Source organism: Styela clava, chromosome 6, assembly GCF_964204865.1.
Source record: "Styela clava chromosome 6, kaStyClav1.hap1.2, whole genome shotgun sequence".
NCBI lineage: Eukaryota > Metazoa > Chordata > Ascidiacea > Stolidobranchia > Styelidae > Styela > Styela clava.
Window position 1 is genome coordinate 22,123,485 of NC_135255.1, and position 25,096 is coordinate 22,148,580.

General features: G+C 35.5%; 1 protein-coding gene across 5 annotated transcripts in view; it reads left to right on the top strand.

The window, feature by feature from the left end:
* The first annotated feature begins 517 nt into the window (after positions 1–517).
* The window catches only part of LOC120331537 (nesprin-1-like), a 140,667-nt gene continuing 116,088 nt past the window's right edge, over positions 518–25,096 (top strand). For 3 of the 5 annotated variants that reach the window (XM_078113638.1, XM_078113640.1, XM_078113639.1), the window contains exons 1-23: positions 521–1,343; positions 2,369–2,593; positions 3,751–3,948; positions 6,631–6,751; positions 7,230–7,326; positions 8,655–8,875; positions 9,853–9,995; positions 10,526–10,605; positions 11,403–11,529; positions 12,240–12,390; positions 13,168–13,314; positions 14,108–14,273; positions 15,107–15,252; positions 15,804–15,971; positions 16,731–16,895; positions 17,512–17,667; positions 18,394–18,551; positions 19,609–19,734; positions 20,317–20,532; positions 21,427–21,517; positions 22,015–22,221; positions 23,835–23,956; positions 24,632–24,872. In XM_078113638.1, the coding sequence (XP_077969764.1) occupies positions 1,306–1,343; positions 2,369–2,593; positions 3,751–3,948; positions 6,631–6,751; positions 7,230–7,326; positions 8,655–8,875; positions 9,853–9,995; positions 10,526–10,605; positions 11,403–11,529; positions 12,240–12,390; positions 13,168–13,314; positions 14,108–14,273; positions 15,107–15,252; positions 15,804–15,971; positions 16,731–16,895; positions 17,512–17,667; positions 18,394–18,551; positions 19,609–19,734; positions 20,317–20,532; positions 21,427–21,517; positions 22,015–22,221; positions 23,835–23,956; positions 24,632–24,872 (3,510 nt within the window). In that variant the 5' untranslated portion in view covers positions 521–1,305. Of the gene's footprint in view, positions 1,344–2,368; positions 2,594–3,750; positions 3,949–6,630; positions 6,752–7,229; positions 7,327–8,654; positions 8,876–9,852; positions 9,996–10,525; positions 10,606–11,402; positions 11,530–12,239; positions 12,391–13,167; positions 13,315–14,107; positions 14,274–15,106; positions 15,253–15,803; positions 15,972–16,730; positions 16,896–17,511; positions 17,668–18,393; positions 18,552–19,608; positions 19,735–20,316; positions 20,533–21,426; positions 21,518–22,014; positions 22,222–23,834; positions 23,957–24,631; positions 24,873–25,096 lie in introns of all 5 variants that reach the window. The other 2 variants (XM_078113642.1, XM_078113641.1) reach the window with 2 other exon arrangements.

A 25,096-nucleotide genomic window follows, 5' to 3' on the forward strand; every position in this document is an offset into this window, starting at 1 on the left:
ATTTTTTTTTAATTTTTTTTTTAATTTTATCATTTTTTATACGTTTATTTTACTTTTTACTTTTTATTTTATTTTCTCACTTTTTATTTTTTGCAGACGTTCATTCCTTTTCTCAATTTTTATCCACATGGAAATCATATCCAAAATGGGATCCTCAAACCCAGTGCAAACCAATACATTATCATTTTTTTCGAGCATTTCCAATAAAAACCTTCTCTTACCATGAGAAACTGTGGAAGAGAGAACCAAACCAGCATTGCATTATTTTTATTTATATCAATGCTTCCCATATGGTTCCATTACATTTGAACCCACGTACATTTGAACCCATGGCAATTGCACCTGTATGCTATTGCACCTATGGATTTTTTTTTGTTTCACGGATAGTTAAACCCATACTAACCCTAACCCATGGGTTTTAGCACCCGCATATAGATTGAACCCGTGGATATACGCATGGGTTCAAATGTACGTGGGTTCAAATGTACGGTCACCGTCTCATATACCAGTGCAAACCCTAAAATTTTTTTTCATTCTGACTTTTTTATTTTTATTGTATCAAACCATACTTTTTTTTACTCAATTTTTATCTTTTTACAGATATTTATTTTATGTATTTTTTGATTTTTTAATAGTTATATTTGTGTTTTTCAGGTTTGCTAAAGAATCATTGCTCACCAGTGCAATCAAGCTATATTTAGACTAGATATTTTTTTATATATTGTATAATTAAAACCATTTCTTCCAAATTTTCACACACTTGCGAATAGGAACCCAAACTCAGGACCACTAACCTTATTGTAGGATATATATTGATATTACCAATATTCATGAAATTACTGAAATTCCAGAGCTTTATACAAGATTGTAATTGTGATATGAGTTGTTGATATACTTCTGCCCAACACCTCTAGACATAGAGAGTCATGAAAAATAGTCCAGTTTGAAAAACTTTCCAAGCATTTTCTGGTTATAAAATTTTAAATTAAATAACACAAAAACAGTTCCTCATCAATATCCATGTTCTATTTTTTGCTGTTTGATCCATTTACACAAATTTAACATTAATAGTCCTGTTTATTTGCCTATACATATCACAATACATATCCAACCATGAGCTATAGATGAGTACGCCATCAAAAAGCCGTTCATGAATTATTGATACAGAATCAAGAGAAATTTTAGACAAATATATTTTCCCCCTAGTAATATATTTTTATGCAAATTTAGGAGCAAAGAAATGAAATTGAATCCCACCAGGATGATTACACAGAAATTGCTTCTCATCTTGAGGACTTACGAACAATGTGTGACCCAAAAGAGAGAAAAACTCTCATTTCGAGGTGAGCGCTTAAAGATGAAATATTTATTATTTATTGAATTATTTTATTGCATGGTCATGATTGCATTGCAAGTTGTCTGAAATAGTTTTCAAAATTGATCTTTTGTCTGTTTTTCCTGTTTTGGGTGGGGGAAAAGAAATAGTTAACTAGATAGTCATTCCAGGTCCATGAGTACAGGAAGGAAGATCAGATGACAGGGCCAAGTTTTTTTATGGCGAATCACATATCTGGCCCAAAGAGGACCTAGCATTGCACATGTTTTCTCAATGAGAGTTTTAGGATCTCAAAATTATAACTGCTTGAAATCATAAAGTTCATGCATTACATCCTATCAAAGTGTATTTATTAATTGGGACCCACCGAGTATTTATGTTACACAAGTTTGACACCTAAACGATACCCGTTCGTGTCTTTGTCTTTTTTATTCTGAATATATGTCAGTATGTTTGTGTGTTGAATGTGGGTAAACTGCCGCATGTATATTAACATGTATTAAACCTTTATAAAGGTTTTGCCGGTACTCCTGAAGTATGTGCATCAAGATGTCGCATAACCTGAACCCTAACCTGGTACACAACCTGAATTCAGGTTGTGCGCCATACTGGTGCGCATCTTCAGGAGGTCCGTTTTGTCAGTTTCTCCGATTTTCCCAATCTTCTGTGTGTTCTTTGTTTGTGTTTTGTGTATGTTTTGTGTTTTGCGGGAAAATCAAAATATACACTTATACTTATACTCAAGTGCGATATATAGACATTCATCCTTGTGATGGGTTTTGATTCTTGACATGAACATAGAGAGCTGCCTCACACAAAAAGAACTGTGGTGGTGGTGGGTTGGAACAACAAGATTCACAAGCTATTCTATCCCCGCACATATTGAGAAATTGATTGCAGTTTTCTTAGTAATTGAGTAAATTTTTTATTGGGAAGTAGCTTTAATTCAATAATTTCCACTTGTCAGTAACAATCAACTTTCGCAAAGAACTACAAGATAATTAATTAAGATTGATAACCACTTATATTCAGATACACTGAATGCACAAAGTTTCTTGGCCGAGTCTGCGAAGTTGTGTCGGCTCGTGAAGAAGCCCTTGATAAGTTGATGACATTTTACGATGGCGCTCAAGAGCTGAAGGACATGCTCGAACGACTTGAAAATGACCTCAAAACAGCCGTAATAACCTCAGATCAACTGACGTCATGGCAACAAGAAGCTCAAGATCTACAGAGTAAAATGAAGGATTGTTCAAGGTCAGATCTGTTATTTTCAAGGTCACGTTCAATTGCCTTCTTGAATATAAATCTGTTTTATGCCAATGCAGTAGGGACAATGGTAACAATAAAAGCAGGGTTTTACAAATTGGGCCATTGACTCCCCTCCCCCCATGAGATACAAAACAGCCTTTAAAGAGCCACGAGCAAAGATTTTCATTAGATACCATTCACGATGGAAATAAGTTAAAAGCAAAACTTGATATCCTTATAGAAAAGCCGAGGAACCACAAGTGTTGAAAGGGACCACATACCATTAAAGTTTGAGGACCACTGCCATAAAGCTTATCATAAACCATGACGCTACACACTAGCTTTTTCTATGTGTTGTTGTTTCAACTTTGGTTTTCAAGTTTAATAACACAGTAGCAAAGATTGAGGTGACTGGGTTTCAGGCCCCAGAAGTCTTGCTTCATTTTTCAGTTGTGCAGCACATCAGATATATATCCATTACCTAATTTTTGTGTTGCGCAATTGTAAAACAATATTATTAACGAACTAGATTTTGTCCGATTTTGTAGTGAAAACCTAATTTATACCTTGAGGTGAGAGTGAGGTAGTAGGCATGAGATTTAAACTTTATATCTCAACTTGCAATGTGAAAATAATCAAGAGGCTATCACGTGTGGATAACCCATTTGGGCCAAATAACAACTGATTTACTGTGAAAGTATTAATGATGCGTAATGCTTGACCTTGTATTTCATTTCTCAACTGTGATGTCCATGCCTTATATTTCGTGATCGAATATTTTGTTAGCATTTAAAAATTATTGTTTTACCTTTTTATTAACTATTTTATCACCTATTCTGCTGATTATGGCGTTGAAATAAACTTATACTTATTATTCCTATAATACTCACTTGATGCGTTATACCGATGTGAAAAGCTTGCGGTATTATTTACTTTGAATTTCTGCAAAATTAAATGCTGATAGCTTTTCCTACCTCCTTGACATTTACCCTATTAGATATCACAATATTCGGACGTCCTGTAATATGCCCACCAAGATGGCGCACAACCTGAACTCAGGTTGTGTACCAGGTTGGGGTTCAGGTTGTGCGACATCTTGGTGTGCATACTTCAGGAGTACCCAATATTCTTCCCATTTTCAAGCATAAATTCAAAATTTATAGAAACGGTTCCGGTCTTGACCAAGTTCTTCAACAAGCTCAGATAACAGCATTGGACAATATAGACTCAAAGCAGAGAACAACTGTACGTGGTTACCTCAACCGACTCGAAGCAAAATGTGACAGAGTTTTATCAGAGATTGCAAACAAACAAGAAAAGTATGATGAGGTTGATGACCTCTGGAGGAATTTCCTGGACAGGTTTGATTGTTATTTGTTTTTTTGATAGTATAAATTAATAGTCAATTATTTGTATATACCCTCTGTGTTCTTGCAATCTAACAAAATTATGGAGTTGTTATAATATTTAACCCACCCCTGAGGTAACATGAAATATCCTGTCATGTTTTGCTTATATTGCCCTCTATTTTTTCAACACACTTTTTTGCAGTTTTGGTGTCAATAATGAAGCTATGCTCTAATAAGACAGATAAATATTCTAATTAAATAAAATATACAGGGTGTCCATAAAGTCTCTTTTTTAATTTCAATTTTGTTGTTAAGTCAGTTCTCAATATATCTTAATCAAGTTTGTTGTTTTTTAATCAGTAATTGTTTAGGTATTTTTATTTCATTTTATTCATCTGTGATGGTCAAAACAATACATGGTATCGGTAAATTCCCTTTGCAATTTTAAGATTTTATGGACACCCCATGCTATTAAATTCGAACAAGAAATTTTGGTGTTCACTAAAAATGAGGTCATACAACGTGTTGCAGTAGTACTAGTATATTCAACTTGTGCTGCAGATCAAAGAAGAACCTCCAACTCCAAAATAGATCATATATTTGAATCTGCCGTGCTCTTTTAGGTAGTTTGTGGGATCAGTAATTTCTAAACATTAAACAAACACGCAATAAATTTCGAATGAGCATTCAAGTCTTCAGTTTGATCAAGGTTTCTTACAAGTTGCTGCTTTATCTGGAACACTCAATTTGTGCCGCAGTTTAAAAATAAACTTGTCTTACATGGTTGGTGAATTGTTTATAAAATATGCCAGAAATTTAAATCTGTCTGGACAAATAAGTGAAGCTATTTTAACAAGCGAACAAGCAGTGTTTTGTGTTCAATCCCAACCAACATACTCAATTTAGTAACGAGACAGATTCCAATATTGTTACCGGTACTATATCCAATTGAGTTAATCTCTCTTTAAATAATCACAATGCCTCTTATTATGTCATAAAAGCCGTTTCAACAAATAATCCTTCTATTCAATTAAACCTCATTGTGTTTGACTATTTCATTGTTACAGCACAAAGTTTTTGTTATTATTTCGAGTCACTTTGCCTCCTTAATTCAATCAAACATTAAATTTCTTTGTTATTCGAGTGTTTGCCAGCGGTTACCAAAGTTGTTTTATCCGACAGAACGTAAAATGTCCTTCAGTTTGAATTGTATTCTTATAGAATTAACCTTCATCTACCTTGAAGTGAATATGCTGATGTTTGCGTGACTATATTCTCTGTTTATGTTGGAAAGCCTTGTTTACAATTGGAGAAACCCCAAATTCAAATTATTGTTAAGAATGCCCATATATTAAGCAATGTCACAATACTAATATAAATCTGGCATATATATGGCTCATGTCACTTTGAGAGCTACAAATTTGAATATTATGATTTTTTTGTTTCGAAATATTTCAATTTGTAGTAATCAAGCAATCTTTTCGTGACAAAAATTAATCTAACAGTAATTAAAATTTAATTAATCTAATAATTTAGCAGTCTGTGTGAATGGTTATACTAAGTCAAGTCAAGTAAGCAGTAAAGAAAAAAATCAAACCAACACAAATTACAAAAAAATGCTAATTACACAAATTTACTGGGGCTAAATAAATAAAATATTTGTTTTGATAATTTAAAGTATAAAACACTCTTTTGTTTATGAATTAGTTTAATGTGAGGAGAATCCTTGACTGGAATCTATTGCCTAGCTCTATTTTTTAAATTTATTTTAACTTATTCGCTTGACTTTTGCCTCACTTGGCATATGATTGATCTGTTTACAGACCCTTCTCTATTTTCTAGTTAAGGTCAGATATTAGTATTTGATTATGGACCAATTTACTGTTTCAGATGCATGGTCTTGGACATAACATTATGCAAAGTCCATATATCGGCATAAAAAATTTTAAATGTTAAATGCGATTAAAATTAAATTACTGGACATATGTTTAACATATAAATCTCTTCATTTTCAATAGCAAAAATGAAGTTTGTATTTCCACTCTTTCACACAAATATTTATCCTAAGACACCAAGACAGGCACCAGGGCCAAATAAAGAAAAATTAATAGTAAAGTTGCGAGTGACCACTGGCAGTCAGTCAGTCAGTAGTTTTTTGGACCGCCTGTAGTGTGCACACCAAGATGGCGCACAACCTGAACTCAGGTTGTGTACCAGTTAGGGTTCAGGTTATGCGACATCTTGGTGCGCATACTTCAGGAGTACCGTTTTTTTTCACCAAAATTAAAATACACTAGAAAACTAGAAAAAAAATGAAAATATTATTTTCATGGAGAAGGGTCACGCGAAAGAAACAATGTTGGTTATCGAGCAGTGACACCTGTGATAAAAGTCTAACTTTGACACAGGTTGAATAGAAAGGAGTCCAACAATATATATAATTAAAAAGATTATTGTCCAAAAACCAAAAAATTACATGCCATACATGTGCATCTTTTGATATAAATGGACTCATATCCAACCTGGACTGGTAACTCAGCGAGAGCTGGTAAAGCAAAAGGAGATAAACTCTGGAAACTTACTTGACAAAAAATTGGAACAAAAATTACTCCATTCCATACATATAAAGTAAAGCGGAAAAACTAATAAGAAGTATCCATTCTCTTTTTTAAAATTAAAAATTTTATTTTCAAGGAAAGAGCGATTGATCAAGTCAGTTGATGACATTGAGGAAAAAGCTTCCACTAATATTGAGATGGGAACGGTCACTCAAGATGAGTTACAAGAACTTATCAAACAAAATGATAAACTCAAGGTAGAGTGTTTTTGTGTGATTGAGGACATGCTCTCTAAGTGTCGTCCCTGGTTCGAATTATGTAGAAGATTGCTGGAGTTGTTGAGAGGATTAGAAATTACTAAAATGGCCGAAGGGGCCAAAAATACATCATTCTGGGCCTAACCCTATCAGATTTTATAATATAATAGGCTTTTTTAATAATTTTTTTTGTGTTTGTATCGCACCTGTTTGAACTTTTTTATATTTTTGTAAATTCATTTCAACTTCAATTTGCCTTCATTTAATTTTTTTTTTGTGCTCATGTTGTTTTATTATCTATTGTATATTGCTCTTTGTAAGCCCAAACTTAGTATAATTACTGTAAGCAAATCTATGTGACATACATATTTAGAACTGCTAGTTTGACAGATTATCTCTTGTATATGTAAACCAGTAGATCCAATACTCTTCCTCATTCAGCATTAAAATCATATCTTATCATTCTATATTTATTCAGGATGAATTAGATGCGAAACAATATGAATCCAACGGTCTCAGAAGTAAGGGAAAACAACTTATGGAAGCTGACCCTTCACAATCACAGCTTATAAGTGGTGAGTACTTTTCGGGAATGCACGGTGTGGCTCAACGGGCTAAGCGTTAGGAATACGCTTGCCACCGCACCTCCAACTACTCTGCGTGGGTTCGCAGGTTCGAATCCCATGCAGGGATGGTTATGTGCGAGAGGATTGCTGGACTCCTCGCCATCGTTGGGTGGTTCACGTAACCGCTGGTCGGTTACGGCTTCCTCCACCACCAAGTCCATGCTTCCGAAAACAAACAATACAGTAAATCTAATCCCATACCCGACTTGGAATGGTAACCGGACGAGAGGCCGTGGTTCGCCATATGGATAAGCCGGCTTATCGGCTTTCCTCTCCCCCGGGATAAATATGTAAATCCTATCCTATCCTAGATTTGGAAATTGCACATAAATGGCTGGAACGGTTGGTTGACTTTTATACCAGCTCTGCTGCTCATGCATTGCGCTACACCTGAGATGGGCAAACTACGGACCGCTGGTCGAATCCGTCCCGTTGAGTAATTTAATCTGGCACCCCTGGTGTTGCCACAACCGAACTAAAGCCAAATTTTGATGTTTTGCTGAAAGTGAATTTGTTGAGATTGCAATTAAATTTGGCACGGGGCTTATTGTTTCCAACTTTTGCTATTGTAACACTGTAAATATTTTTCATAAAATGTAACTTTTTACGTCCCACTAAATGGCCCGCCAAGGTATCTGGGTGAAATTTTGACCCCTGGTTCAAAAACCTTACCCATCCCTGCGCCAGACGATAGGAATTGCATCTCTTGCCATTGCATTTCTGGTAACCTGTGCAGATTCGCAGGTTTGAATCTTGTATAAAATAATCATATGCAAGATGCCTGTTGAACTCCTTGTCGCTAGAGGCTTAAGCTTATTGACTTTCCTCTCCCTCGGGATAAATATAAAAATACTATATTAGATATATATACATTCAGATAAGAGAAAATTTTCATACTTATTCCAGACAGCATTGTTTATTTTTTGCCTCATATTTCCATATAGGTATAAGTATAAGTTTATTTCGACTCCATAATCATTAATAGACGATAAAGCAATTGATAAAAACAAAATAATTAAAACCGATTATAGAATCGGGAAAGCAAACGGAACCTCAAGTAAGGTTTAAAGAATACTTATTTTAGGTGGGAAGGTATGGATAAAAGAAGTAGTACGTGTTCGCTTACCGAAAAGTAATAAAACTGATTAACGCACGCACACGCACACACACACACACACAAACATACAATCATTGAGACATGATAAGATCGGGAGTGTAAAAAGCAAGACATATCTAACCTCCATCATATCTGTACTTAACGCATGATTATACTTCAGAGCATCTTCAGCTTGTCGACATGAGTTGGGAAGATGCTGAACAAGCTATTACTGAAACAGATGAACAGCTGACTAAACTACTGAATTTACTGAAAGATTATGAATTCGTTAAAGAAAGAAATGTTAAAACACTGAAAAATGCGGAATCCATTGCAGAGTCTGCTGAAGCACCGAGGCATTTCAACATGGAAGAAGTGAAGAGACACATGGCTAAATTAGAGGTATTTAATATATATAAATTTGTCTTTAATTTTGCGGCAGAATTTTCTGATCTCTCTCTGATTGCTGTTTCTAACTACAGGATTATATTGGGCATTCTTGTCCTTTCTTTCAGGTTCAAATATTGAAATTCTCTTTCGTTTGCAATATTGTTATAAATGGCATACCGTTTATGCTCGTTTTACCGCCCGATCTTGATTAAGGGCCCGTTTGAATAGCCGCCCGTGTGAACAGAACATAAAAATTAAATAAGGGCCAGTGCTTGAAACCGGCGCCCGATGTTAAAGCCGGTTTTTCAGTGGTAGAGAACAATAGGAAATAATAGTGCTTTTGTCACAACGCTGTTGAATTTTAAGTGCTGGTAGATAACACTCACACCTTAGACGTCCAATTACATAACAGATAACATTGATTACGTAACACCGGGGTTCTCAAACTTTTCTTCTTTTGCGGATTTGTACCTGCGGTGCCTAGAAAAAGTCAAAATTTTCGTTATTCTCATTTAAATCATACTTTAGAACTGGAAATGACAATGTATTTATTATTGTAACGATCGATCTTATCTATATATACGGTATATATTTGTGTATAATTTTACTTTAAAAATAACAAGCGCCCTTGCTTAAATAAGGGCCGGTTTGAATAAGGACCCGGTTAGTGAGTTTGGTTAAAAAAATATGGGCCCGGGCTACAAATAGAGCAAATACGGTATATATAATTGGTTATAATGTCTCTTTTAACGTAGAAATCATAAAAACAAGGTCTTACATACCAGGTATAATCTGTAAAAATCTTCACCTAATTTTCAAATGAGCCTTGGTATGTAGTCTTACGAAATTTATTTCACATTCTTCCGTTAGGTTGTGGTCTGGGTACATACTTTATTTTATAGCTCCTACATTGTGGCCGGAACCCAAGCCTATTTTTACTGTATAAATATAATAATTCCTCTAATATACAACTGTTTATTTTGTTTCAGTCTTTGAAGGATGAGTTAGATGAACGACAATCAACCATGGATGATATGGCAAAGAAAGGCAAATTATTTGCTGCTTACGTCAAAAAGGTTTTAGTTTGCGACACTGGATATATCGACCAGGAATTAGAAGATATCGTGGACAGGTATGTTGATAGCAGGAAGCAAGGAAGAGATTCATAACACTTACCAACACTTTCAATACTTGGCAACTGGCAAATTGGGCTAGGTGTTCGTAACAGGCTAGACATCGCACCTCTGATTGCCTTGTGCAGATTTGTCATTTGCGATACTTATAAGCAAGAGGCTTGGAGAGTGAACTGCCATTATTATACTATGGTCAACTTAACCCTTACCTCCACCATTAAATCCATGCATATGAAACAAATAACTGCGTAAATCAGTGATGTGGCGCATTGTGCTTTGCGTTAGGAATATGCTCAACACAGCACCTCTGATTACCCTGTGTGGATTGGCAGGTTGGAATCCCATCCAGGGTTAATTATACTTTACTTTCGGTGGGAAAACTCAGGCTTTTCACTTTTTAGCAAGACTGAATTTAGATTTGTCTGATTTATGTAGTTTTCATAAAATGTGGCTTGAAAAAAGTGAAATAAAACTTCATAAAAATCATTGTATTTTATAATATAATAAATAAACTTATTTTTGTTTTCAGATATCTTGATGTTCAAGACAAAGTTGAAGAAACTTTAGAGAATCTGCAAGGACAGCTTGGTTTATGGAAAGAACTGGCTGGTATGATCATTTTGTTTGGATATTTCTGCCAAATAACTATTAGGGATATACATATTTATCCTGGGGGAGAGGATAGGCGATAATACAGCTCAATCATATGGTGAACCATGGTATCTCATCTGGTTACCAGTCCATGGGATTAGTTAGCCAGTTACTCATTTTCAGATGCAGGAACTTATTGGTTAAGGAAGCCGTAACTAACCAGCGGTTACGTGAACCACCGAGCGGCGGCGAGGAGTCTATCAATCCCATCGCACATAATTTACCCCGCATGGGATTTGATCCTGCGAACCCATGTAGGGTAATCAGAGGTGTGGTGGCGAAAAACTATAACCATTCAACTGTTACATGAACCACCCTAATTGATGGTATTACAAGTACTGTGTTACGGCTTCCTCCACCATCAAGTCCATGCTTCCGAAAAAACCAAATAACTGGCTAACTAATCCCATACCCGACCTGGACTGGTAACCGGACGAGAGGCCGTGGTTCGTCATATGATAAAGCCGTCTTATCAGCTTTCATCTTCATCTGTATAAATATGTAAATCCTGTCCTATCCTATATGTCAGGCTTGTCAGCCCAATAGCCCAATACAGAGGAGGTCATTCAAATGACTATTAGGACCATCCCTATTCCTGACATGCTGTCTATATGGCACCTCAAAGATCTCAGCATATTAAACCCTCTATAAAAGATGCCATTTAAATGGAAACTAGGACACTGCAGCCACCACCATTCCTATCCATGCAATCCTTTTATATCTTTGTTATTTACTTTTTACTGTCTATTGTATAGGTGCTGATGAAGAAATGGAAGATTGGATGAATACTTCAATCAATGACTTGAATGCATCGATATCTAGTTTGGATGATTCTGCTGCTCTGAAAGATAAACTGGCTGCTGTGCATGAAGAGATTGATAAGTATGTGAAAATCAGCTCTTTTCCAGCTTTTTGCTCCCATGTCGTGGTTAGGGAAATATACTCTGTACATGTTGCTATATAACTTAGAAATATAAATTTTAATTGTTGGATAAAACATGGTAATTTTCAAGATTTCTGCACATTTCTGCCCATCTCCAAGAGATTAGTCGTTGCTTTTGACCTCGTTCAAGCTTGACTCATGAGTTTCGTACTTTTATTTCATATTGAGTCCCTGTTACTAGTTCAAATTGGATACAACTTGAATCCTGAATTTAGGTTAAACATTTACAATTTCAACTTTTTAAACTTTGGTTTCAAAAGAAGTCAACTTCTAACTTCAACTGCAATACTGCAATGCAAAACATTATTCAGTTTTAATTTTATCTCTCGACCCAAAACTGACTCATGCAATCCTGAATTAGATGGTATTCCCCTTTAAGTAATTCAGCTTAAAGATATATTTCTTCTTCTGGTGATTTAATGGGCTCCCCAATGTAATATCTAAATAGTGATATTGCTCGGTCAATTCACAGAAGCCTTACGCATCAACAATAACAGTATTATTAAATTAAAAACCTTATTTTTTCAATGTTTAGTTAGATATTAGAACCTTGGGTTTCACTCGATAACCAGCTGAGAATTCCTGTGGTTTCCCTCCCCCAGCGAAAGTATGTGAATATGTTTTTTTCTAACATCATCTTTGATTCCAGGCATAAATCTCACTACGAGACATTGCAAGACAAAGTAACGGAAATGCATAAATTCCGAAGAAGAACTTCTGTTGGTGAAATGGATGAATTAACACAAGTCAATGAAAATATGAAAAACAAACTTGAGAAAGCTCTTGCAGTGTATAAACAGGTTGGATTTTTGTGTTTCAATGTTTTTTTTACGAAAAAAATAGGGTTGGCTTGTTGTGGTAAGCACAAGGAATTGCCAAACTTCTTTCCTAACATAACCTCATAGATTTGTGGCAAAGAATTCTCAACTCTTCATTGCATGTAGCGTGTAGTGAGCCATAGCTTATTTTACCAACCAAGTCCATACATCTAGAGTAATTTACAAGTTAGCTTTTGTCATGGCTGAGGTTTGCCATATTATTAAGCAATCCTAGCTACTTTACCAAGATATAAGAAAATTTTTATTCGTGGTAATTAGGAAGGATTGTGGGACTCGCGGCTGTGTTAGAGCATTTTCGCTGATCTAGAGATGTACAGCTGTAAAAGGAGCAAGAGAACAATGCCTTTCATTTTAGTATTCAATACGAAAACTCATTTGACATTGACATTTCACCCCAAACCAAGAAATTCATGACCCAATTTTTTTCAAGTTTTGTCACAAAATATGCTTAAAATAAAAAATTATAAACAAAAATTCACCTACAGTATTGACATACTAAGCTTGTAATGACTAAGTTTTCACCTCTGCAATGAAAAACTTTTGCTTAAAAGCAAATTCCATCATTCTGAAGTAAGTGTAAACTGTTCATATTGACCAATCTGAGCAGTGGCTGTTAAAGTCATATTTGTAATACTTCTCTCAATTGGGATGTATTTTATATTTTTGAATAATTTGATAAAATTTTTTTATGAAAATCCTTTCAATTTGTGTAATTTGATAAATTTTTGTTTTATTCAGGCTCAACTCAAACTTGACGATTTCACTTCCCAACACACAATGCTGTCAAACTATGTTGCTGAATTGAATGAATGGCTGAAACTCAAAGAAAAAATACTTAAAAATTTAATGAAAGACAAGAATACAGAAGAATTGAACAAAGCAAGAGTGAGTTTTGTGTTCATACGATTGCCTTGAATAAAGTTTCGGACAAAAGCTACCAGGGTTTGGTGCAACTGGACTAAGTATAATCTGCCTACCTAATTTGTTATCCCTTGTGTGAAGTATTAAGATTGGAACGAGAATATCGGTCAGGGACCGAAGACTTATCGATCGAAAGTTAGGGGATACCCAAAACAGCGCTCTTACTCCATAGTGACACCTTGTGTCTCATCACTAATTAATTAATAACTCGCTAATTATACGACATAATTCATTCAAAATCAATCGGCTTTTGGTCCGAGATTTGATGAATGCACATGCATGCATTTGGAGGAGATTCAACTTCGCTTTAGTGAGATATCTAGTAACATACGAAAGTGTCTAACAGACAAACACACAAACAGACAAATACTTATCAACATACTTACCGATCTTAAGATCGATAAGTAATGAGCGTTTGACTCAGCTATGACTTAAATAACATAACATCCAATAATGTATTTGAATGAATCAATTCTAAGTCTGGAATACCGCACCTTTTTGGCATTTTCTTTTTCAAAATTGTATTGAAAAATTAGTTTTAAATAACAAACTGCTGATCATTTTTGGCCATTCACCGTCAAGTACCTGCATATAAACAAAATAACTGGGTAATTATTTCCATACATAACAAGAACTTGTAACAAGACAAGAAGGTGTAGTTTGCCATGAGATTGAGCCATCTTATTACCATTTCTCTCTCCAGCATAAACATTAAAATTCTATCGCATGTTATAAAATTTCATTTCTCCATTTCCAGGAAATCCACACAGAAATTTCTGGCCAACAAGACAATGTTGAATCTGCTAAAGAGCATTTGAATAGTTTGTGCAGAAAATATCAAAATGCCGAGCTCAATACAGTCCAGGAGAAAGTTGGTCAACTGACATCAACTTATGATGAAGTTTTCAAACTGTCATTGAAAGGTGAATACTAAAATAAAAATTGGTGGTATCTGCTTTAAATAATGATCTGGGCCTGCTGATATTTAAAATTACATGGCTCCTGCAGTACTTAAGGTGAAAGAATAAAATTCATTATATGGGCAATTGCCCTTTTCATATTATGAGCTGTTTTCTGTGCTAGTCAAGGTTTGGTATGGTAATACATGGCTATATATGGATGCATGAACAACATTAGAGGGAAATAAAACCACACTGCCATTATGTTCACCATGCCCAAACTGCAACAACATAAGTATTAAATTGTACATAGTATAAGTATAAGTATATTTTGATTTTCCCGCAAAAAAAATCATACACAAAACACAAACAATGAACACACAGAAGATTGTGAAAATTGGAGAAACTGGCAGAAACCTTCATAAAGGTTTAATACATGTAGATATACATGCGCCAGTTTACCCACAGGAATTGCTCAGTCAGGATAGGATTTACATGTTTATCCCGAGGGAGATGAAGTCGATAAGACGGCTTAACCATATGGCGAACCACGGCCTCTCGTCCGGTTACCAGTCCAGGTCGGTTATGGGATTAGTTAGCCAGTTATTTGTTTTCGGAAGCATGGACTTGATGTTGGAGGAAGCCGTAACCGACCAGCTGGTATGTGTACCACCTTACGGTGACAAGAAGCCCAGCAATCCTCTTGCACATAATTAACCTCACAGGATTCGAACCTGCCAATCCGTGCAGGGTAATCAGAGGTGCGGAAAGCGTATTCCTAACACTTAGCAAGATCCGCCATACCGTTGAGTTATAGCAATATCAGTCTCATAAAATAATATTCATTATCTTCTCAGTTATCGAACTCTTGGAAAGCAGTCTGGAAGAAGAATTGAATACAGCAGTGAAATCATTCTACAGTTGGTACAGAGCTGCAAAGGAAGTGTTGTCTGCTTGTGCTGATACTTCTGCTGATATTCCTGTGCTGGAAGAAAGATTGCAGGTTGGTTATATTAGGCTATAGAGATTTTTTATTTGGCCTGATTGTGGTTTATTGCTTATATGGGTCAATAATAGACATCAATTGAAGACTTAACCAAGCTTTCCTAGTAAATTTGGGGTTCCGCAGTTGCCAGATTGTGGTAGGAAGGAATACACTTATAATATTGGGATTTGTTGTATAGTTGCAAGCATTGCTGTTGCATATTGCTCATGTGTGTCATATATATATTACCCATACACAAGGTGGAGGCAAATCTGAATGCAAATCAGTTAGCCTTGTGGCTGTTTTCTTTCACTTACAAAATAACTTCTACCTTATTTGTTGAATATTAACTCCAACGAAGGGACAGGATGGGATTGAGCCATAACCTTGTGTCTGGTCCCTTTTAATTCTCAGAACTGCCAACAGTTTCCACAATCTACGCAAAAACTCGAACCAATTTAAGTACCGGTACTAAAATGTTGAATAAATAAAATTTTGCTTTGTGAGAATTTTTAATTCGCTTTTGAACCACCCTTTTATTTACCTCATTTATTTTTTATTTCTTTCAGAAATTACAATCTTACTCTGCTAAGACAGAAGAAGGTCAATCCAAACTCAACACAGCAGTTGAAGCAGGTGAACACTACATCGAAAATATCAACAGGAACACAGAAACCATTGAAGAGCAGATCACTAACATGAAGGAAGACTGGCATAAGTTCCTAGGACAACTAGAGGTACGGAAAAAAAATTATTATGGCGTTATGTAAATGTGATTTGAAGGCCACAATTTGAGTGATATTAACAATTAGTTCGATAGTCATTGCATCAAGCAGGATGTTAGGGCTAGGCTTGTCATCACACGAATAATTACTCAGCATTGGTTCAAGGCTACGGTACCAGTTCAGGTGATTATATGTAAAAGATTACTGAATTCTTATCAGGACATGGGAGTTTCATAAAAGCTGTTTTGGCTTTATGCATCTAAAACAATTTTTTAGGATAGGACAGGATTTACATACCGTACTTATCCCGGGGAAAAGAAATCTGATACGATGGCTTAGTCATATGGCAAACCCAAGCCTTCTTGTCTGGTTACCAATCCATGTCGAGTATGGGATTAGACAGTCAGTTATTTTATTCGGATGCATGGACTTGATGGTGGCGGAAGTCGTAATTGACCAGCGGTCATGTGAATCACCCTACAGTGGCGAAGAATTCAGCTAACCTCATGCACATAATTAACCCCCACAGGATTTGAATCTGCAAGCTCTCGCAGTGTAATCATAGGTGCGGTGGCAAACATATACCAAATGCTTAGCAAGATGCGCCACATCGCCGAGGCGTCTTTTAGTTAATTACTCCCATATCTGATTTGGATAAGTAACTAGACTGAAAGCAGTGGCCTGCTGTGTTGTTAAACCATTAATAACATCTTTTGAGGAGGAATGGGAAATTATTCAATCTTATCTTATTCTCTTTAACTTATTTTATAGGAAGAGAAAACCAATCTAGAATACTCCTTATCTGGGCTTCGATCTCTGGAGGAAAATCGCAAAGATCTGGCAACATGGCTGAAAGAAGTGGAGAAGAGATTACGAGAGGAAGAAGATGTTGATGCTGGATTAGAAGATAAAACTGCGAGGCTCGAGAAACTAGAGGTATGTACGGCTTTTGAACAAGGCTCTAAGCAAGAAGTATAATAGCTGCACCTCTAAAGGCAGTTTCATTTATTAAATTGAGTTGAATCATGACAGCAGGGGGCACAGTTTTACTAATTTCAGAAAATTTGAAGCACTGGTCTTTAATCTTCCCAATGGTGGCGCTCACTAAGCCTTAAGTTAGATATGTTGCTCCAATTACTAGTATATATGCACTAATAAAATTTGAAAATTTTGTATGTTTTGAAAAAAATAGTTTTATGAAGTCGTTTGTATTGTTCCAACTGTCGCCTTTGGTTAAAATTTATATAGAATTTTAATCTTAGGATGCTATAAATGCTTTCTGAAGAGCAGAATATGCTTCTTTGTTTAGCTTTTGGTCAATTTTCTCAGCATTGATATTAATTTTTGAGCAGCTTTTTTGACAAGACTTTTTCGACATTCCTGCCATGATTAACTAAACCAAGGCTTAAAAACAGTGAAATTGGACTTGGCCCACCCTACGGTTAGGCAGACCGAGTCGTTATCGATTCCAACAGAAATATACAAAAACCTCTAAAATTTCTTCGTTACGGTAAGATGTGCTTGAAAACAAAATTTTTTCATCTTATTTCAGACAATCAACAAGGATCTTTCAAGCAAATCCCAACAAGTTGAAACCTTATTGCAACAAGCTTATGAACTTGTGGAAGGCGACTCCTCTCAAAACACAGGAGCAAGAAAAGCCCATCAACTTATTTCATATTATCACGGCATTTGTAAAAAGGCAAAGGTATGTTATGATGTTACAAGTTCTGTCTTTTGAATTTTTTTTTCAAATTTTCTCTATTTGCCCTTTATTAATAGTATAATCAAACTTTTGCATCAGTTTTTTCTTTAATCTTATTCAAAAATTTTCTACCTCTAAATAGTTTTACACTCATTTTTTAATAGCAAAATCTGTGGACATAATAGGTACCAAAAACATTGATAAGCTAATATTACGAAAAAAATATGAAATATGTGAATAAACTGCAATCGAAACCTGTTTACCCTATGTTAATGTTAAGTTAAGTGTTATGTTAAGTTAAGTTCAGATACTGTTTAACTCTATACAAGAAATCAGGAAACATTAAATTACATGTTAGATAATTTTTATTGGCGGTTTGTCAAGTTCTGACATGGGCAAACTACGACTCGCTGGCCAAATCCGGCTTGTTGGGTAATTTAATCTGGCCCACCTGATGCTGTCACAACCAAACTAAAACCGAATTCAAGAAATTTGTTGAGATCGCGATCAAATTTAGTTTTGCCTTATTGTTTTCACTTTTGCTTTTATAACACTGTAAATATTGTTCATAAAATGTAAGTTTTACGTCACACTCACATGGCCCGCCAGTCTAGGTGGGCACAATTTTTGGCCCCTGGTACAAAACTGTGCCCACCCCTGGCCTAGATCCTTTTTTAGAGTGAAGGTATAAAAAAATTTAACGAAGGATCTCAAACTTCTTTTGTTCAGGAACACTTACGAGAATGCGAACAAATTGTAAATGATCAGCGACAATATGAAGAATCATTACTGTCAGCACAAGAATGGATCCAGTTTGCAAACACTAAACTTGATTCTTGTGTTGAAACGAGTGTTTATGCAAATGGTAAAGAAGAGCTTGAAGAAAGGTGAGTGTAGTTGCCAGATTATAGGCTACTTTGAACAGCGGTTTTCAAACTTTTTAGACTGTGCCCACTTTTTTAGAAATTGTCAAGTCTCGTAATCCACCTCAACAATAACTAGCTAGCAATAAGCTGCAAATAACAGTTTGTTTTATTAAAAAAAAAAAAAACTTTGAAACTATGTGGATGGAATCGCAATCTCTAAATAATAAAGAAATGTAAATATCCAAAATAATGCGGGCAAGATCAAATGTAACAAATGTTTTTATTTTTAATTAGCTCCAAACTTTTGTCTCTGCTCCCCTTGTGAGGCGTGTCCCTCTGTTTGAGAATTACTGACTTAGAGTGTCATATAGAAACATTATACACATTTATATGAAATGTTTAAAACATAATTATATATTTTTTTGCTTCCCTACAATCTTTAGTTGTGTGTTTGTACTTGTCCATGTATTGTTTTGAAGCTAATGCTTCCTGCACATTACTGGAAAGATCTCAATTCTTTTTTTTTTTTTTTTTTTTTTTTTTTTTGTATATAACAAACACTATGTTTAGGCTCAATAGTTCAAGTTCAAGAGGCGCATCATGCTTAGCCCCAAGAACATACTTACTATCGCATCTCTGATTACCCTGCGCGGTTTGTAGGTTCAAATCCTGTGAAATTACTCATGTGCATGAAGATAACTGGACTCTATGCTGGCATAGGGTGATTCATGTAATTGCTAATCGAATACTCTCTTCACCAATTCCACGCATCTGAAACAAATAACTGGTCAATTATTCCTAACGCACTATGTTTGCTGCACAATGGAACCTTCTTGCAGTAAGCTGACTCTGATACTGTATGGTCACATTGTTTCCCCCAGTCTATACCAAATAACTTTGCATATGTTTTTTTTTTAATATTGTTAAATGTTTGTTTTCTGGTTCACGGAAAGATTAATCTTTTTCTCTCTCTTGTTGGCCTCCCATCTCCTCTGAACACATTAATTCTATGTTCGACTATATTAATCTGATACCAAATGTCAGTAATATTTTCTCATGTTTGTTCTTAATTTTTCAGTTTGAATACTGTCCAAGATCTCCTGCTCAAGAAACAAGAAGGTGAAGTTAAACTGAATGTCGCTCTTGGCAAAGGAGAAAGGGCAATGGAGAAGAGCACTCATGCTGGAAAAGATCAAATTAAAACGTAAGTTAAGTTGGCAGGTAGTGAGTCTTTTTTTGCACAAATTCGGTTACAAGAACAAACTCAATTTCGAGTAGAATTGCTTACCAGATGAAGTATTTGTTTATAGCATATGTCAATTGGTTTGATATTTGGTGCATTCTAGTCAGCCATAGGATTTTAAATCAGTATTTTTACTTGAATGGCCTCGGACCCACTTTCTGTGGTCGGTTTTTGCCTAATTGTCAAATTCTTGAAGGATATTTTACACACACAAGCAGCTACTGATACACCTGAAGCTACAATTTTTGGTTTGAAGTTTTCAAAATTTAATAAAACCCCAATAAGTGGTTGTGGCCGTGGGTGAGTGGATGTTTGTGAATGACCAGGACTCTGATCTGAAACTTAGGAGACCAATTCAACTCCTGTCCACCCACTTACTGACATACAATAAACTTCAAATAGAAACTCAAACTTGAGTGAAAAGTATTCGTGACAAATATATGCATGCTTTCATATTACTGTTATTCTATTTCTATAAATATTGGTTTTCTTTACTAATCCTTTCATTTTTAATCAGAATGATGTTTTCATTTTGCTTCACAGAGATATAAACCAACTCAAAAATGACCATGATGATTTCATTGAGAAACTCTCAGAATGCAAGACACGTCTTGATCAGAAATTGGTCGATTGGTCTCAATATGCTCAAGCAAAAGATGAACTCGTGACATGGTTGAAAGAGAATGAGGTCGTTCTTTCTGGGTCACTGGCTCCAGCTGTTGATTTGAAAGACAAAGAAGCGCAGCTTGAAAAATACAAGTATGTTGGAGGTTGAACTGCTAAGAAATGGGTTTTCTAATTCTATTTCGCATTAAATCCATTTTCAAACCATTGGGGATGCCCTTCCTCCACTGAATCGAAAATATAGGTAAAATGATGCCCAGCTCCTTGTATTCCTATGCTTTAAAGCAGGGGTGTGCAACCTTTTTCGCGGGCGGGCCAAATATCAATAACTGAGTGAAACCGCGGGCCGCATCGTCATTTAACATAGGCTTACTATTAGTTGCAGGCACAAAATAGCTCATTTTAGAAATAAATATGTTACCGAAAAGTGCCATATTTGAGGCCATGACTTTTTTAACACATGGAAAGTTATCTTGGTGTTTTCGGTAAGATTCATTCCCAAATAATTTTCTGTCAAATCCTATTCTATATTAGATTTAAACCAAATCAATTGATAGGCTGGAACCAAAACTCATTTAGCTTTTGTATCTATATAATATTAAATTTTTTTAAACTGCTTTCCAGTTGCCTAATCTTCAATTGCCCGTTCTTACAAATTCATTAGCGTATTCTCCGCATTTTCCTTAAATTGTTTACTGCTCAGCAAGGGACAGCTTTGTTAATCGCAATGTTCGCCTCGCTTTTAGGACGCTGTGAGTCATAGGCATAGATAATAAATTGAACTTGGATATAAGATTTGCAACGCAAAGGAAACCAGATCCAACTAAATTTCAAAACTAGTTTAGATGGCCGCGCACCATTCAAAATTAGCACTTTTCTGCGGGCCGCACAATTTTCCATTGCGGGCCGCATTCGACCCGCGGGCCGCACTTTGCACACCCCTGCTTTAAAGGAATACAATTCAAATTCTTTCACAGCTCATTGGTATCATTTTCTTATCACATTTGTTAAACTGTCTATCACATTTAGGTTGCTTCTCCAAGACATTGAATCTCACAAAGAATCTGTTGATGTTCTTCACAATAAAGCTATGGAACTCAATCAAGATGAGGATTTCAAGGTTGTTGAAATATTTCAGACTTTTGTCTGATACAATGCATTAAAACCATTATTATTCATTGAATATGCATGGTTATTCTCCTATCTGACCAGGAATGGAAATTGGATGAAAAATCACATTTTTTTTTATGACAGCTTATTCATTGGCCATTTTGTCACCTTATAAGAGAAAAAGGTTGCTGGCATAGCTTAATTTTGATTGTTGATACTAATGATAGGATAAAACTTTTCTATATCCATTCCATATTTATGGCAAGCGAGCATGATGCACCAACCATACCACAGTATGCTAGGGAAAGGGTTATGAGCATCGAGAACTTTATTTTACTCTGATACAAATTTAACATTTTTTTGAAGGGTGACGACAAAGCGTTTTTCTGGCCAATCGCTGGGTAGCATAACAACATAACGTTTTTTTCTTGTTTGAGTAATCTTAAGCTATGGATTTGTATATGTAACGTGAGAATTTCATTGACATAAATATTTTCAACGTTTCAGGAAAAGCTGAGTCAGTATGACCATGTTCTTTCACTTGCACAAGAACGAACAGAACATCTTGAATCTTGTGTGAAGACACATGAAGGATACTATGAAGCCGTACAAGATTTCTGCAGCTGGATAAATTCTGCTAAAGAAGAGTTGAACAGATGGTCTGATACTGCAGGAGATAAAGAAACTGTGCAGAAAAAGTTGACCAAAGTTTTGGTGAGTCTACAAGACAAAAATATATTTTTTGCAAGCACGTGTATCTGGGCTTCTCCCTGCAAATACATCCCGGCCTAGGAAGTTAGGGTAAACTTTGGAAAGACCATAATAGTTTGGGTTTGACATATGAGGGGCATGGGGATGAACTTAATATATTTTTAGGATACGATTTACATATTTATCCTGGGGGGGAGGAAAGCCGATAACATAAGACGCTTTGGCATTTTGGCAATAGACCCTTCAACGAGGAGTCCAGCAATCCTCTCGCACATAACTATTAAGCATGGGATTTGAACCTGCGAACCCATGCAGGTTAATCATAGGTGTGTTGGCAATCATATTCCTAACGCTTAGCACGATGCGCCATACCTATCTTGGTTTACCAAAGTAGTTTAGTGCTAATCACTAGCCACCAGGTCAACAAATACACATATAAATGAATAATATCTGCTACCAGTGATAATTTGGTGAAAAACTCATGCCGGAACAGTGTTGATAAAACCATAGCAACAAGATGAAAACGACTTTGATATGTTATACTGCAGCATATTTATATAACAATACCAATTTATGGGGCGCCTTTTCTCAATAATTTCGTGTTTAAAATATTTTTAGCTGTGAACTGCTGATTTGGAGCATACAGCTTTTATATTATTTGGATGTAATACCATGCTCTGGATTAGAATGGAAAAAAGCTCAGACATATGGCCACTATTTTTTGAAAACTAGATTTATAAAAAATTAATTGTTTACACCAGGGTGGTCCAAGGTTGTTGGCCTCGCGGGCCACACTCTTATTTTTGTATTGTTCGCGGGCCACAATAGTGCCAAGAATAGGTAAATAGTGCAATACAAAACAAACACTTTTATTGTGCAAACACATTGATTTTCATTTGTCATTTATCAAGCTAAAACGTGCAAAAATCTTACTATATCCACATTTAGTCCTACATTTCAAACTGTTCATTACGAAGAATGTGCCACAAGGAGAAAATGCCGTATTAGATTCTCACCGACACAACTTTCAAATATGTTAAGCATTGTGGTATTTGCCCTCCCATATCCAGTCAAAAATCTGTATGAATTGGTCAGCTTTTGTTTTCGTACTCATTGTTACAAAACAACTTAATACATTTTTTGTAATACTTTTTGGGCTGGTTGCAAAAAAACACCCGGCAGGAATTATATTGTTCCGACATCACATTAATATTTAGTTATCAGGCATAATACATTCCTCAATCGATATCTATGTTTCTATGAAGCCTATTTTGTTAGCATATATTCCCGGCCAAAAAATAGAAAGCCAGTTAACAACTTAGACTAGCGAAGCACATTATTCAACTTCGCTAGTGGCATCTGCTATTCATAACACTAGTTAATTCAGTGCCATTGGTGATGTAACAATATGATTATTTTTATGACGAAACAGCACCAAATGCAATTTTTCGTTTACTTTTGCGCAAATGTGGCGCGGGCCACAGATAATGGAGCGACAGGCCATATGTGGCCCGTGGGCCTGGGTTTGGACCACCCTGGTTTACCACTTAGATATCTTGGGAAAACACCTATCCCATTTATTTAATCCTCATTCATGCTTTTTTCTGTGTTTCCAGGCTTTGAAAGCCTCTAGAACTCATGGTCGTCAGAAACTTGATACTGCAACTGAAATTGGTGATCATGTTATTGCTAATACTGCTGAAGAGGGAAGAGGAGTGATAAGAACTGAACTAGCAAGGTATGGTTGAACTTTTTTTGTCCAATTCTGTGTTAAATATTTAATAGTGAAACATACTTGAAAAAATGCAGTTTGAATGTCTGTCAAAACAAGGTTGATAATAATTGATACTTCACTGTTTTTTGGTGTGGTATTCACCACACCATATATAGCAGACTTCAGTTCCAATAAAAATCTCTCATCCATTTACCAGTCCTAATTAGGTATGGAAATATCTAGGTTATCAGTTCAGAACCAAATCTGTGGATTAATTTATAGAGGATAATCTGTGATTCTATCGATGGCTAGAGCTACACTGTGCTTCAGCATGATGCACTATCCATTGAATGCCTTTTTGAATGCAATAATATTCCCTTAGGCCTATCTTGTCTATGCATTTTTGTATTTCTATTTTCTTCATTTAAGGTTTGACATGGTCTCCATATGTCTCTGGTTTTTATGTTTTCATCCATTTATCTTTTATTCTGTACCGGTATGTTTTAAACCTTGTCTAAGGTTTTGTTTGCTCTCCTGATTTCGAAATCAGTTTATATTTATTTGTTTTTATTAATCATTTTATTGCCTGTCATGCTGCTTATGGAGTCGAAATAAATTTATACTTATATTTTCCATCTGTATAAGAAAATCTTATGCATATCTATATCAAAGTTCTAATTAATAAACAAAATATTTCAGCTTGAAAGAAGAATGGAGGTCATGGGATCGCGGAATGACAGAGACAGAGATTGCCTTACAAACTCGACTCTCCCAGCTCTCAGAGTATGAAAAAAGTTTTGGAATTGAAAGATCGGCTTTACAAGACGCTCTCAGTGAGTTCCAATCAAAATTGGAAAAAGTTCAAGCCAAGATGCCACAAGAGGGCACTGAAGAGATTACAAAATCTGCAAATGCATTCAAAACCAAGAAGCTTTGCCAGGTACAGTATATAGTTTACAATGAAATTAGATGTGTTTAGACTGAATGCCATTGCAGAGAGAGTAAACTGGTTACGGTACATTATATTTCACCAAATACTCAAACACACTCAAACTATAAGTTCAAATTCCATTATTACATCATAGATATTTTGAAATCATAGAAATTTGATGTTTCTAAAGAAACGAAATATCGTGGCATGGTGTTTTTGAGATACCATTTATT